The 15,057-nt window shown below is 38.5% G+C and overlaps 1 protein-coding gene across 1 annotated transcript in view; it reads left to right on the top strand.

Moving 5' to 3' along the window:
• LOC121516966 (metabotropic glutamate receptor 4-like) overlaps positions 1–15,057 on the top strand; it is a 238,041-nt gene that overhangs the window by 164,440 nt on the left and 58,544 nt on the right. Inside the window, exon 3 of the mRNA XM_041798429.1 lies at positions 13,805–13,940. Within this exon, the coding sequence (XP_041654363.1) occupies positions 13,805–13,940 (136 nt within the window). The remainder of the gene's footprint in view (positions 1–13,804; positions 13,941–15,057) is intronic.

The raw sequence follows: 15,057 nt of genomic DNA on the forward strand, positions 1-15,057 counted from the left end.
TACACTCCACTTACAGCAAACATACTGTAAGCAGGATACATCAGACTATTGGCAGTCTTCTTTAATCTGATCTCATTTCACACATCACCATGCAGATGTCTTTCTTATTAACATCACAGCATCCCCCCCGTGAGTACATTTGAAAGCCATTAGAAATGACTACACAGCAAGCCAGAAAATTGCTTCCTGCCATTTTGTTTCATCTTATGCTTCTTTGAAGCCCTAATATTCTGCAGCACAGCACTACTTTCCCCCAAAACCACTGCGAAGCCAGTTTAAGAGGAAGAGCATTTTTAGTTATCAAAGGAATAAATAAACAGGAGAAACCAAATGCTCTCTGGTCTGATTACTGGTTTGTTTATGTTTCTAAAATTGACTGAGGTTAAAAAGAATTACGCATTAAATCAGCCTACATATTGACAACTGAAGTTGTTTACTCAGCCTATAATGTTTGGGGACATTTAGAGATCTGTGTTGTAAGAACAGCAAAGATTAGTTGATCAATTAGTCAAAGAGAATCAACTGCAAATCAGTTTGATATATATATATTTTTTTTTTTTTCCTTTTTTTTTGGTCATTTTCAAACAAAAATTCCAGTTGATGACTTTCCCCAGCTTCTTAAATTCAAGAATTTGTGATGTATGTTTACATTTGTGAAAATAAATTGAGATATTTTGGCTTTTGGACTACTCATTAGGCAAAAGAATCAATTAGGATTTCAGCATCTGCAGGTAAACAATGTTAAACCAGAGGCTAACAAAGCAATAGCTAACAATAGCAATGCTACCACCAGCAGCCTTTGGCTCTTCATGCAGGTGCTGATGGCCACTCATCGCTCCAGCAGAGTGACTGCAAGCCAGTTTAACCTATTAAAGCTTACTTACAACTAATCTCAATTTTCTTGGAAATGAAGCTCAGTGTTAGTTTACCAACTGGAGGCCAGATGATCCCAATTATGCCGAACCCCCACAGCCAATCAGAGCTTTTTCTCTCATCACAGCAGTCCATTTAAGTGCAACGTACTTCTCACTAATCCCTGCTTGCACTAATGCTGATGCACCACACTGCTTCTGTCGAAGCTTCAATTCCTCCACCCCAGCCTCCTCCTTTATAGCATAAAGCTGTTGCAGCCTCATATTTAGATTCATTTTTCTATGGATTAATTGCTTCTGCACTATTTCCTTATATTCAGTCGGAATTGTCAAAAATGTATCTATCAATATGGGGGTTTCTAGCAATGTGCTTCCTGGTGGATGGGATGTAAAAGGATTTCCACAGAGAGTTTTGGTAATGCTTTGGAAATTCTTATTACTTTTATTTATTTATTCATTCATTTTGGGGGTGGGTGGGGGGCTTTGTTTTTTGGGGGGAGGGGGAATTTTTTCAATCTGATTTTTATAAGAAGTTTAGGAATATTTACAGAAATTATTGGAAATTGTCAGGGATTTCTCTAATGATTTTAAAGAAAATTTTAGCAGACCTCGAGAACTTTTAGAGAAAATTTAGTTCATAATAAGCTTTCAAAAATTCTTAATGACTTACCCCAATTCTTACTTACTGAATGGCCCCTTACCAACTGGTTGACACAGCCAAAACATATAGTCAAAAACGTTCTCAGCAATGTCCTTTCGGGGATGTGTTGCGCTGTTTTTTTCATTTGTCTCGGAGCGGTCACCTTTAAACTTAAAAAACAGATTGTGAAAATAACTTCCTACTTCCTGTTGAAGGACAAGGCTTAGATGTTATATGTATGAGGTCCCCCCGTCCCAGATAATGGAAGAAATGAACAATGCATTCTAAACAAAAGCTCAGGCCTCAGGAGGTTAAATATACAGTCATTTATTATGGTATTTTGCCAGATAAATGTCTTTTTATGCACAACATTTGCAAACCAAAGCTTGTCATCTTGAGCTGTCTGTGCACTGTAAGCTTACCTGCTAAAAGTGACCAGTCAGCAGCTCAAGTGCTCCAATACAAAGCAAAGCAAAGTAGCATCATTTGTAGTCTGAACTTTTTTACATGCAATGTGACTGTTACACATGCACACATTGCAGTAATGATGGTCAAATAATATGTCGCTCAGTCCAAAAATCCAGGTCTACTCCTCTAGTTCACTGTACATCTTATCTGCTCTATCTGTTCACATAGGAAGAGCAAAGGCAGACAGAGAGCATGTGTTAGTGTGTGGCTTAGTGAAATCTGAGAGGACAAACATGACTCACATTTACAGTACCACAGTCCAACCTTACTCTCCCAAGGTTCATAGCATAATCCAGCTCAGAGCTGCTCTCTGATGTGAATCTGCAGACTCAGCATGATCCCTGATAAGCTCTCTAGACTCAAAACATACCCATGTGTTTGAAATGAACCTGCAATGAAGATACACATAAACAGTGTAGAGCAAACACAGCTCTGATTGATCAAATGTTGTAGATAAAGCTGATAGGAGAGGAAAATGACGCCGATAAATCATGTAATAAAGACAGTGATACATAGGTGAATGTGGGTCATTTATCTTCTGAGAGTCATCCATGTGGCTCAGATGAATCATAATCTCAACAGAAGTTTGATGCAGTTACTCTTCACACTTTTTTGGGTTATTTCTCGTCTCTCTCCATGTTGCAGGAGGAAGCAGATCATTTTGTCTTTAAATTCATACAAGCAATCCTCAGAACCCTGCAGAAAAGGAGGCAGTCTGTAATAACTGTAATGAGATATTATTCTGTAATTGACCCCCCAGGGAGAAATTTACTCCTTTTTATCCCCTCAGCCGTCCACAGTGAGGCTAGAGCACAACGTCAGCGCCCCAGGGATCGTAGGGGGTTTGTGTCTCACCCTCGGACTCTGTAGTTGAGGTGGGGGTTGCTGAAACAGGAGAGGGAGCCTAGACCTTTTCTGTTAAGGGTCAGTTTTTCCCTGATGATTTCATCCCACGCTGCCACCTCCTAGTGTTTTACTCCCACTCACTCTTGGATATGAAAAACCCGACCTGTATATAATGCAGTGATATTAAAACACAGCACACTTCCTGCAGTTCATCTAGGGTAATGTTTTCCTACCAGGGACTCAGGTTTAACCAGTGCTGTTGTTTTTCTTACCCAAAACCAATTTCATCTATGTATTTTTTGTTCTCACCCTTAGGGTTCTAAGCGTGTCCCAGCATGCATTTGGTGGGAAGCAGAGAGACACTGGATATCTTTGGGGTGTGGCAGTGATTAGACATTTTTAATAGTCTCTGTGTTATAATTATAACATATTAATCAATTTGGTATTACAAAAGTAGGAGGCTCATTAGAACTGTTCTGCATGTTGTATATAACAAAAGTTTCTCCCTTACTTTCATTTTTAGTTTATTCAGTTGCATCAGAGACATCAGAGTTTTCCTATTCTCCAAAAGGCTCAAAGAAATGTTGACGACCCTCATTGCCCCATGCACTTACAGCGCAGGGTAAACCAGTGTCTATATAAAGTAACAACCCCGTTGGATTTTTAACCCTTTTATTTATTTTATGAATCAATCGTGGTCATTTTAATTTGGCTTTTCTGACAAAAAAATATATATATCTTTGATGTCAAAGTTAAATTCAATTTCTACAAAGTAATGTCAAATAAAAAAAAAAAAGCGTACTGTAAAATACTTGATTGAATAAGTATTCAGTATTCCTGGCTACCATTACACCATGAAGACAAAGGAACACTCCAAGCAACACAGAGAAAATGCTATTAAAAAGTATAAGTCAGGGGATGGATACAAAAACATTTCCATGGCACTGAACATCCCCCAGAGTTCAGTTTAATCCATCCTCAAGAAATCAAAGGCATCTGGCACATTGACAAACTGAATGACCATACAAGAAGGAGACGAGTTAGAGAGGCCACCAAGACACCTATGACTACTCTAAAGGAGTTACAAGCTTCAGCAGCTGACACTGGAGAGACTCTGCATACAACAACTGCTGCCCAGGTTCTTCACCAGTCAAAGCATCATGGGAAAGTGGCAAAGAGAAAGGCACCATTGAAAAAAAAAAAAAAAAAAGTCAGATTAAATCTGAACTTCAGGCATATGTCCATCAGACAAGATGCTATTGGCTGACACCAACCACTGCACATCACCACAAAAACCATCTCTACTGTTAAGCACAGTGGTGCCAGCATCATGCTGTGGGGGGGCTTCTCAGCAGCCAGATCTGAAGGCTTGTAAAGGTACAGAGTTAAATGAATGTGGCAAAATATAGGACACTCCTGAATGACAACACAGTAGATTCAACTGAGTAAATTTTACTTAAATTGAATCAAATTTTACTCTGAAAAAAATTGTCCCAGTCTATTTAGAGTGAAATTAACTCTTCCAGCAGAGTTGTTTTTACTCTAAAATGTGTTTTGATAAACTCTAAATGATGTTTATACACTTCATGATGAGCAAAATAAAACAACTCTACAGCAATTATACTCAACACAGAGTAATATATAACTTAAAGTGGCAAAAATGGCAACAATGGGTTAAAGGGGCCCATTATTGGTGAAAAAGGATTAAAAATGGCAAAAAGACGTTGAAAGTGTCAAAAAGTTGATTAACGTGGCAAGAAGTGGCAAAAATGGGTTGAAGGGGCCAATAAGTGGTAACAGTGGATTAAAAGTGGCAAAAAGGTTTTTAAAGTGGCAGAAAAGTGGTGAAAATGATCAAGATTTTGCATTGCTGAAAACACTGTTGAAAATGGATTAAAAGTGTCAAAAATTGGTGAAAAGGTTAAAAGTGGAAAAATTGATAAAAAGTGGGCAAACGTGGTGAAAATAAGTTAAATTTTGCAAAAATTTGTGAAAATGGTCAAGAGTGGCAAATATTGGTGAAAACAGATTAACAGTTGCAAAAAAAAATGTGTGCTGATTATTGGTTAAAAGGGGAAAAATATGCTGTACAAGGGTAGCAAGTGGCAAAAATGGCTGGAAAAGTCGTGAAAAGGGGTTAAAAAGTGGCATGATCAAAAAATTTCAACATCAGACCAAGTAAAGCTTGAAACACTTGACAGCTCCAAAATGAGCCAACTGTTAGCCAGGACACTAGCACCAGTGCTACTGGGCCAACAAACATGCATTGACATTGTAATTAAATCACAGCTGAGGAGGGCCCATATTCTGGGTGTTTCAAGAGCCCAGCCAACTCTGTGGGACGGCCTGTTTTATGGTGTAGAACACACAAAAAAAAAGAAGTCAAAAAAAGCGGAGAAAATTGGGTTAAAAGTGGCATAGTCTACTCATTATAGGGCTGTTTCTACTCAGTACAGTGGTGTGTTCATCCTTTCAGCTGTTTTTAATTCTTTAAAGTAATGTTTTCTATTCACTGAAGGAATTTCTTCTCCAAATACAACTGGGTAACGCTTATGTAGAGCTGTATCTTACTCTAAATAGATTGTTCATAGAGCAACATTGTCTTCTTAATAGATAGTTCTGCTGCCTTTCCACCTATAAATGGAGCAACAAGAAAAGAGTTTTTTGCCAATACATAGTCATTGTGTTCTAATTTTACAAAAACAATTGTGATGAATATATAACAAGGACACAGGAGCAGAACACAAGATGAGGCAGCCAGGTTATAGAGGTTTATTTGACAACAATAGCGCAAATGATGGTGAGCTGGCTGGTGGTTGGCAGAATCACTAGCAGAGAGATGGAGACAATGTAAAAAACAAAAAAAAAAAAAAGAAGAGAAAATGGAGTTAGACAAGGTAAAAACTTGCTGAAAAAACACTAGATTCAAAGGTTGAAGAGGAGCCAGGTTACCTGACTAGAAGGTGTAGTACACTGGTGTCTGAAAGTTCATCACCAGGAGAGATCTTGATTGCCGAGGATTATCTGCAGCTGGGGAACCTGACGAGCTGCAGCCCTGACTGTCCATGAGCGATGGCAACTGAATTAAACTTGAGTGGATGTGGCTAAAATTTTACTCCAGCAGAATTTCACTTGTTTTTGCTCCAACTCTGGCAGTAGCTGGTAATAAATACATTCAAAATAGAGTACATTTGACTATTTTTGAGTAAAACACTTTTCACTCTGGAGAAATTTTCCTTCGCAGTCTGTAACTGATTTATAAAATCAGTAAATGCTCATACTTTTATAGGCACTGTAGGTGTCTGTATTTTAGGACATAATTCACCCAATCAAAATCAGCCTTCATTCAGACATTGGAACAGTCTAGAGTACTGGTCATCGACACATGGATTAATACTGGCAAACCTCGGTAGAACAACTTCTGTTTTTAGCAGATGGAAAACCATGGCACTGTGCAGCTGGAACAGGCTCTAATTATTAACTGATTGTGTCTGCTGGCTAATAAATCATCTGCAGCCATGCCAGACAGAAGCAGCCGCTGGTGTGTTGATGTTTTCATTCAGCCGTTAAGAAAGGGACCATTTTCAAGCTTGCAGTCTTAGAAAAAGGTTGCCCATCACTGCCATGGATGCAGCATTACTTGAGTTTTACTTCTCTGTGTTTTCATTCCTAATCATGGTCTCCAGCTGCACATTAAGCCAGCTTGTGTAGGTATTTCAGCTGAGGGCATCCCAATAAACAGTCTATTTATATACCTGCGTGCTTCTGTGCTCCTGCTCTGCTATCCACCGAGCTCAGAAGCTGTGCAGCAATCAGCCACACTGCCAGGGAATATTTAATGTTTATGGCAGCGCTGTCGCTCCCCTGGGTGTCAAATGAGGAGGAATATTAGTGTTTTGAGTTATTAGGAGAGCAGCAGAGACCAGAGCTCAGAATGGGAGACACAAGAGAGGAGGCTCGAGGTCTCCTCAGCAACGGATATTTTTAGAGGTGGTTTTTAGACATGTCTCAGATGTAAAGAGCGGTACAGGATGAGCGCTGGCAGAGGAATACACCGCTCAGGAAGTGTAGAGTAAAGGCTGCTTCACTTCATTAGGAGAAACTCATATTGAGGATAACTGGAGTTTTAGTAAAACAGCAACAGGCTGGAAAGTAAAATCTACTTATGTTGTGATTAATTTTTCACTTTTCAGACCCTAAAGCACAATTAAGTTGTCCAGTTATGTATTAAACAAGCCAGTGGTTGTTAATCTGAGATTATTTTCTGGTAATTTTGATATATAACTTTAATTAATCAGCCCACATTTCTGCATGTCTCTAGGGACGCAGTCAATGGTATTTTTTCACCTCTGCTACACATTTGTAATTAATTGCTTCATAATTGTCTGTCTCTTTAATCTTTATTTACACAGTTACATTTGGTGGAATGGATGATGTGTTTTTTTGAAACTCTTATTCCTCAAAAGACCCCGATTTCATTAGCTAAAATAAAATATGCAATGAGCTACTTCAATAATCAAGACCAGTTAAAAGCTACTTAAGTTGTATGAAATGGAATTTTGATGCAGCCTAGCATGCCTGACAGTCATCTGTGCATGGAATCTGCAGGAAAATAATATAATATACATTTGTGTGGGCAGAGTGAGTGGAATAAATGTGCAAGGCTGCAGCAGGAGTGTCTTGTTTGTTTGCTCCCTCCCGCCTTGAAGTCTGAATCAGGCACCTAAGTAAAGGGACCTTGGATGTATTGAAACCTCTATGAATGGATGGTGTTGACACACACACAAATCACCACATCTACACTACAAGCAACAGAGTTACAACACCAGCAGCCCCCTCCATTGTGCCACAGCTCCCACAGGCCGGGGCTCCCGTCCCCCACAGGTCCTCCTGGTATTCCCTGCAGAGGCTGAGCCTGCTGCCGTTAATGTGAGGAGAGGAGAAAAGGAAGGGATGAGTGCTCCGCTTCCTCACAACAGATGTTAGGGGAATGAGGGACCGAAGTACCAGCGAGGCAAAGACACAGAATGTAATGATTGATAGAGTCTGTGAGAGCAGAGAGCTGCTGGTGCTAAATTTCCCCTGTGTCTGCCTGGATGGTTTAAGTGTAATGACACAGAGAGGTACACGGATAAACCTCTGCTTCACTCCAATCAAAGCTTCAACAATCACAAACACAGAGAGGGTAAAATAACGGTGCACAAATATTGAGAGATGGGAAATACCGGCACTTCACTTGAATGCGTTTTTGAATGCTGTTACACATCTAGATTAACTATTAGTCAGATAAATTTCTGCAGCTGTGAATGAATCTGTGGGTTCACAAAATGTGCATGCAGAAAAGCAGAAATAAACACCTAAACTCATAAAACAGAAATAGTGGGTTCAACTAGTGCATTCAGTCTAATATCTACACAGAAAATCATACTTGATGCATGCATTTAAATACAACACTTAACAAATTCAGTACACAAAACTGTAAATTCATGATTTGTGTTTATAGTAGAGATGCAGAGATGCATCAAGCATCAGTATTGGCCAAATTAAGTTGTTTGCAATCACCTGATCCTGAATGCCTGATGGTGGCAGAAAGTGTACAGTTATTTGGAGTGAATGGAAATGGAGGAAAGTTAGTGCTTTACTGCTTAAATGAACCTGTGCACTGCACTTATCATTAGAAATATTGAAAACAATCCCAACACTTTACTAAAAAGGGACTCTGTCACAGTTTAACTGATTTACCTGGCATGGAGGTGATCAATATCACAAATTAGTCAGTCCTGCAGACTGTCGTGCATCATCTAGCCGACGAAGGGAGACAAGATTTATGAGGTGTCTTATACTAAGTGAAGAGGCAAGCAGAGCATCTTATAGATATCAACAAGTCCTAATTTAGTTTCAAGCATGCTTTTAATTGGAGTAGTTATATGCTCACAAACGAATAAATCTTGTGGGATAAGATTCACAAAACAGCTCTATTATGTTAGCCAGAGTTGCTAGCTCCATCCAGTTTGAGGGCCAGTTTCCTGTCCTCCATCCTTTGGCTTTATTTAATCCACATTTAAAAAGTCAAACTGGTACCAAATGAAGAGCTGAGCCAAATGATCTAGATCAGATTTCCCATCGCAATGAGCAACACTGGACATCAGCTGAGAAAACACAGGCAAGGTCAGAGTTTGATGTCCTAAATCATGGCAAAACTGTACCGAACCAAACCAGACCACGTTGTGGAAATGGATCAAACATGAGCATTGTATAGCACTTCTTGTCCAGGCTTTAGACAAAGGCTTTTGTGAAAAGAATTGAATGATAATTTTTGTCCACAATATTATGACTTCTATCAAATGTGTGATTATTTTTGGTTCCTAATCTTTCTTATTATTCAACAAACACAATCAATAAATCATTCTGGACAGTAACCAGCACAATATTAGATAAACTGAGCTAAAGATGAACGATGCTGCAAAAATATCTTATTGGGACTATTTTGACTCATACTGCAAATATGATATCAACTGCTATAATGGGTATGATTACTTTTTATGTCAATCTCATTTAAATTAGGAAACATATAAAAAAAACAAGCAAACGATACTTGAATAGCTAGTGTTTTGATACATTTCAGGTCGAAAAAATATTTCATGGGCAGCAATTTGAAAATTGCAGAAGGCCATTTTGTTATTTAATCTAATATTCGATTAAGTGCCCCATTTCTAAAACTTTTTTGTCTGAATATTTCACTACTGTAGTGACACAAAAGTAGCTTAAGACTAAAGTCTTTTTTTTTATTTTCACACTTTGCTTGGTATATGTAAACAGTTTAAGACATGGCCTGTTTGGTAGCATTTCTCTACACAGGAATTACTTCTTGTCCTCTATCAGGAGTTCTTGGCAGAACCTGGCCTTTGATGGACTTCAGCCATCACCAAATAATGTGGGCCTGACTAGATATCAGTGACACATGTTAATCTGTTGTGTTGTATTAATTTAATGCTAAAATGTTGACTCAAGAGAGATTCGTTATCAGGCAGAAAATATGACCTGTTGGACATAACTGATCTTTTTGTGGCCAAACATGAGAAAAATTCTTACCCCAAAAGATATAATATATATAAAAAAAAAACACAGAAAAAAAAGTTGCCATTGATATCAGATAGCAGCATATTGTCCTCATGACTTAGAATCAGATATCTGATATCAAACATGTCTCAATTAAAAGGGAAACAAAAGAGCATGAAACAAATTTTCCTGCCAATGTGACTCACAATGCTGCAAATGAGATGAATGATGATAATGAATACAGAAGTTTATTAGCCAAAGAAGACATGAACAGAGAGATAAAACAAGCTGAATAGGAAAGCGGAGGTTAAGACAGCAGTGAAAATAAGTCAAGGAGTGAAGCATGAAGCAGGTAAAACTGATTATAAGGTGCAGTTGGTAGATACAGCATATTAATGCTGCACTGTACCTTTAAAGGGGCATTTCATAATTTCCTGCTGATCATTTATTATGATGTGCTTTAATTGCGAGGGGCAGCATTAATACATTGGTTATGACAAACTGAGCTCCATGATGAATTAATTCACTTTAAAATCATGATTAAATGCATGCTTTATTGTCCATTTCAGCACACTTTGAATAAGCCTCATGTATCCCTGCAGCCACAGCGATGAGAAATAAGGAAACTGCTGCACCTAAATGATTCATTTTACCTAAAAAAAACCCTCACAGACAGCTCAGCGGAAAAGTCAAAAGTCTTCTGTTATTAAACATTTATCTTTTTCTGTTCACCTATTTTCTTTTTCAATACATACCTTGTCCCTTTTTCATGGTATTCTTTCAAAATAAAAGCAGGTCTGTATCCAAACTGGAAGTTAGTTACCCTTTGAATCCAAAATGAAACAATAAAAGGTTTGATGCAAAAAAAAATGGAATTTCAAATGTAGAGACGAATTGCAATTACTCAGAAATCCTGAGATTAATCAGGATTAAAAATTTTGATAGTTTCACAGCCCTAGTTTTTACGTAACAGACTTCTCAGCCCCTTATGAGTCAGCTCACAGCCTGTGATCCTCAGGTGGCGGCCCTCAGGCCGTTCCCAAGGTCGCGGATTAAAACTAAAGATTACCGTGTTCTTGCCATTGGGGCCCCTTGACTTTGGAACAACCTGCCTGAGGAGATAAGACATGCAGAATCAGGGACATCTTTTAAATGTCTTCTTAAACTCGCTGTTATAGAGCGATGCTTTAATGTGATGTTTTTGTCTTATTTCCATTTGAATGTCTTTTCACTGCTTTAGTCTCTCTTCAGCCTTTTAAATCCTCTATTTATTATCACTAATATTCTCAGTATTTTTCATTGTTTTGTTGGCTTTTGAATTTTTTCATTCTATTTTAATTATTCTTTTATTCTTTACTGCCATTAAGTCTTACAGCATTTTTTCTAGTAAACACCTTATCTCTTTATATTATTTTTGATCATTTTATTTACTTCTCATTTTCAATCACTTTTAGCCATTTTTTAAACTTTTTTCTCCTCTTAAAGTTTTTGTTTTAGCTGTTCTGTCCATCTTATCTTATTTAAAAGCTTTTGCTTTCCCATTAATACTTAAAGTTTTGTTTTCAGGGTGAAAAACGGTGTTATGCGAGGACCTAACTGTAATTTCATATTCCATGGACTCTGACATTTTTCACTGGACTTCTATTAGAGGTCCTCAGCATGCTTAAAAAGTCATGAAATTTTGCAGATACATCAGGACTAGCAAAAACTGCAATATTTTATGGATTGTGAACATGTGAAAACCACATTGCCTCAGTTGCGCTCCCTAAAAGTTTTCAAAGATAAAGCCCCCTCCTTTAACCTTGTCCTAGACTTATAAAATTTTGTGGGTAGATTTGGCTTGAAACAATCTACAAAAAAGTCTCTCAGAGCCATAACCTAGACCCAACAGAAAACATGCCATTTGAATAATTTAGTCAAAATTGGGGTGTTTTTGCCCAGTGCCAGGGGTCTTTCGAGGATTAACTTGTTTGAGACCGTTTATCTGATTTAGCTGAAAATTGAAACACCACTTAAAGAAACCTTAAAGGGTGTTAAGCTTGTGTACAAAACTAAAAGGGTGTGGCTGTGGCAATCCTTCAAATCTGCATGTTTTTCAAGAAACAGGAAGTAGTCTACAACTCAGCCATGTATTATCCAATACGAGTGAAACTTTCCATGTATGTAGAGGGTCCAAATCTGAATATGTTAATTTGGTCATATGTTGGACGGCTCATAGTGCCTCCTAGTTGGAGGAAATATGAAGCATTACACTACAAGCTATTATTCAAAGCCAATCCAAGATATTTTTATAAAATTTGTGTCAGGGAGGGGTTTTTTGTTGTTTCCATCTTAGTACATCTGGGGTCATCCTGGTTTGAATTTATGTTGTTTGGTTCTGGATTGTCATCAGGTATTGCCTAGGATGTTAACGAGTTGTTTAAGTATGTTTGTATGGGTTCTTTCCCTTCATTATAGAATTACTGGACTGTGATGGTATTGTTACTGTGGGCTATATTGTATCATGTGTTGAGTTATCCTTCAACTCCTATCCCTTTTTTTGAAAGCAGTAAAAAAAATGCATTCATGTGGCTTGCCTGAGTGCAGAAGGAAACGTCCCCGACATGGGCCAGTACACACAAAGGACTGAGTCTCTTCCTCCATGAAGGAGCTGCTAATCCATTAACCAGTCAAGTGAATGTATAAGCCAGAATTGTTGTGTTCGAGCAGTGACATTCATGACCACGGGAAACCTATACACGCAGCCTCAGTGGGAGAGCAAAAGCGGCGGTTTGAAAGAAAAAGAGAGCGACATCATTAAATTCATCCACAGTGGAACAACAGAGCAGGCCACTGACTGAAGCTTCTCACAGACGTAACTAGAAGTGACTTTTTGTACCCATGAGCAAAGCAGCCCCAACATCATTGTTAATTTAATGGCATCCTCTGTTTATTTACTCATATTTCCAGCCTCGCAATCTATTAGTATCTGTGCCGGGGCCAGGCTTTGTTTTATGGTGTGAGTCCGCCTCGCCTTGGACTGAACTAGAGGGTATTATTGCGGCATTGATTGTGCATTGGGCCGGCTTTGTACTGTGTCACGGAAAGGGAAATTCATTAGCATGCGCATACTCTTGTGGCATTTTGGCAGGGCGACAAAAGAGTTATCCTGAAATGTTGCATTGGGATTTAAAAAGCCTCGTTGGTAACCAGAAGACGTCCCCTGCTGCCTTTAGACTGGTGTTCAATACTGGAGCTTTCCTAAGAGGGTGAGAACTCCCTTTAATCTGATCTGGGAGGATTAGTGTAGTTGTGGGTATTGTGCGTGTCAGTGACTAACACGCTAAACAAATCAATTTCCCAGGACAATAACATAGCGTTACTTTCTAATCTAATTAGAATGATTCAATTGGAAATTTAGGTAATGTTTTCTTCTTACATTTGATGGTAAATTTTCAGTCAAAAAGCAGAGGTTTGGTTAAAAAGAGCTGCAAAAAAGTAAAACCACCAGTATAATAAGATAAATGACTTTGAGCAAATGGAACCAGTTTCAATTACACAATTTATGTTCCTCAAAATACTACCAAATTCCCCAGAGTCCCTGGCAGGACCATAAACTGGATTGATGGCTCTCCAAGCCTCAAAGTTGCCCCTTGTGGTCCAAAGAAAGATTTTTTTTTTTATACCTTGCATCCCTCATGCTGTGAAATATTGCACCTGTGCACATTTAATAGTGCATCTATCATGAAATAAGAGCCGAGGTTTGAAAAAGATTTGTGAGGGTTCAAAGAAGGCAACAAAAAAATCCAGCATTTCAGAGGTATACACCTGAACTTGCAGTTATAATGTGGGCTTAATGTTAAAATGTTTGTTTTTATGATGTTTTATAGAGGAAAAAAAATCAGTTTGACTTATTTTTCCTCCTTTATCTTCCATTCAGGTGGTCTGTGCATTTCCCAGTCGGTGAAAATACCCCGTGAACCAAAACCTGGAGAGTTTGACAAGATTATTCGCAGGCTAAGTGAGAACCCAAACGCCCGGGTGGTCATTATCTTTGCCAACGAGGACGACATCAGGTCAGTACGAAGAATCCGACAACTTTAAACCTGTAATTGCTAACTCTTTTAAGAAATTGGATTTCTCTTCCCTTCTCTTACTTCCACTTTTAATAAGTGCAGAAATAAAACTGTTTTCAAAATCAGCAGACACCTAAAGTGTTAAATGTTGTTCTATTTCCATCAATGACTTAAGGCTGCTGTTGCTGAAGGCATTAAAATGTCACAAATGTCTCCAGTGTATACAGAAATAAATTTGCCTTTTGCTTGTAAAATAAACTCTGCTACCCTGATGTTAATATTTATGAGTCAGAAATGGCAAATAGGATTTTATCTGGGTCTGTTCTTGTTTTTGTGTCACTGGAGATGTTGTCACAGGGGCTCTGTGGGGTTTGAAGTAGTTCGAAACACTGAGACATCCTGATATATTGTAATCTAATGCAACAAGGACACATCCGTGGAAACACCTAGTATCAAACATGTGGAGTTAACTCAGTTCATTACCCAAACAACCTTAAAAGGTTTCATAATCAGCTCTTCAGACCACAACAAATGCTCTCTTTGGACACGCCTCCTCCTCGCCACTGCCCCTCTCATCCTGTTTCACCTCCAGGTTTCCTGGATAATGTGGGAGTAGAAGATGAGTCCTAATGAGCATCTAAAAATTACAGTTGATTTGGCTGCAATGTATAGGACGCTTAAGCTTTTTTTTCCTTGTGTTGGAAAGTTGTTGTCTTTATTCTGGTGCAATCTTGCAGTGACACTCATGATGCCTCTAAAAACAATGGGGAAGTTGTTTCTATTTGACTGGGTGGGGTTTGGGGAGTCTACTCAAGGAAAAAAAAATGTTTTAAACATATTTGAGTGAAACACATTAAAAGAAGATGGAAGCGCTGTCCCATCATTCAACACAAAGCCGATAACAACAAACCAATAGGGCATTTGTTAACTCTAATATTAGGGCGTTGTTTCTCCACAGAAACACTGAAATTGTAATTCTGTCAACCACAGAGCTATTGGGGCCTTCATGAGAGTCCATACACTTACATCAGACCTGCAGGTCTACAAACTGACATTTGTAACCATGGCCCTTGATCCATGCTATTAAACATTTTCAACCATCTCTAAATTGTCCCCC

The sequence above is a fragment of the Cheilinus undulatus genome, linkage group 11, assembly GCF_018320785.1.
Source record: "Cheilinus undulatus linkage group 11, ASM1832078v1, whole genome shotgun sequence".
Lineage (NCBI taxonomy): Eukaryota > Metazoa > Chordata > Actinopteri > Labriformes > Labridae > Cheilinus > Cheilinus undulatus.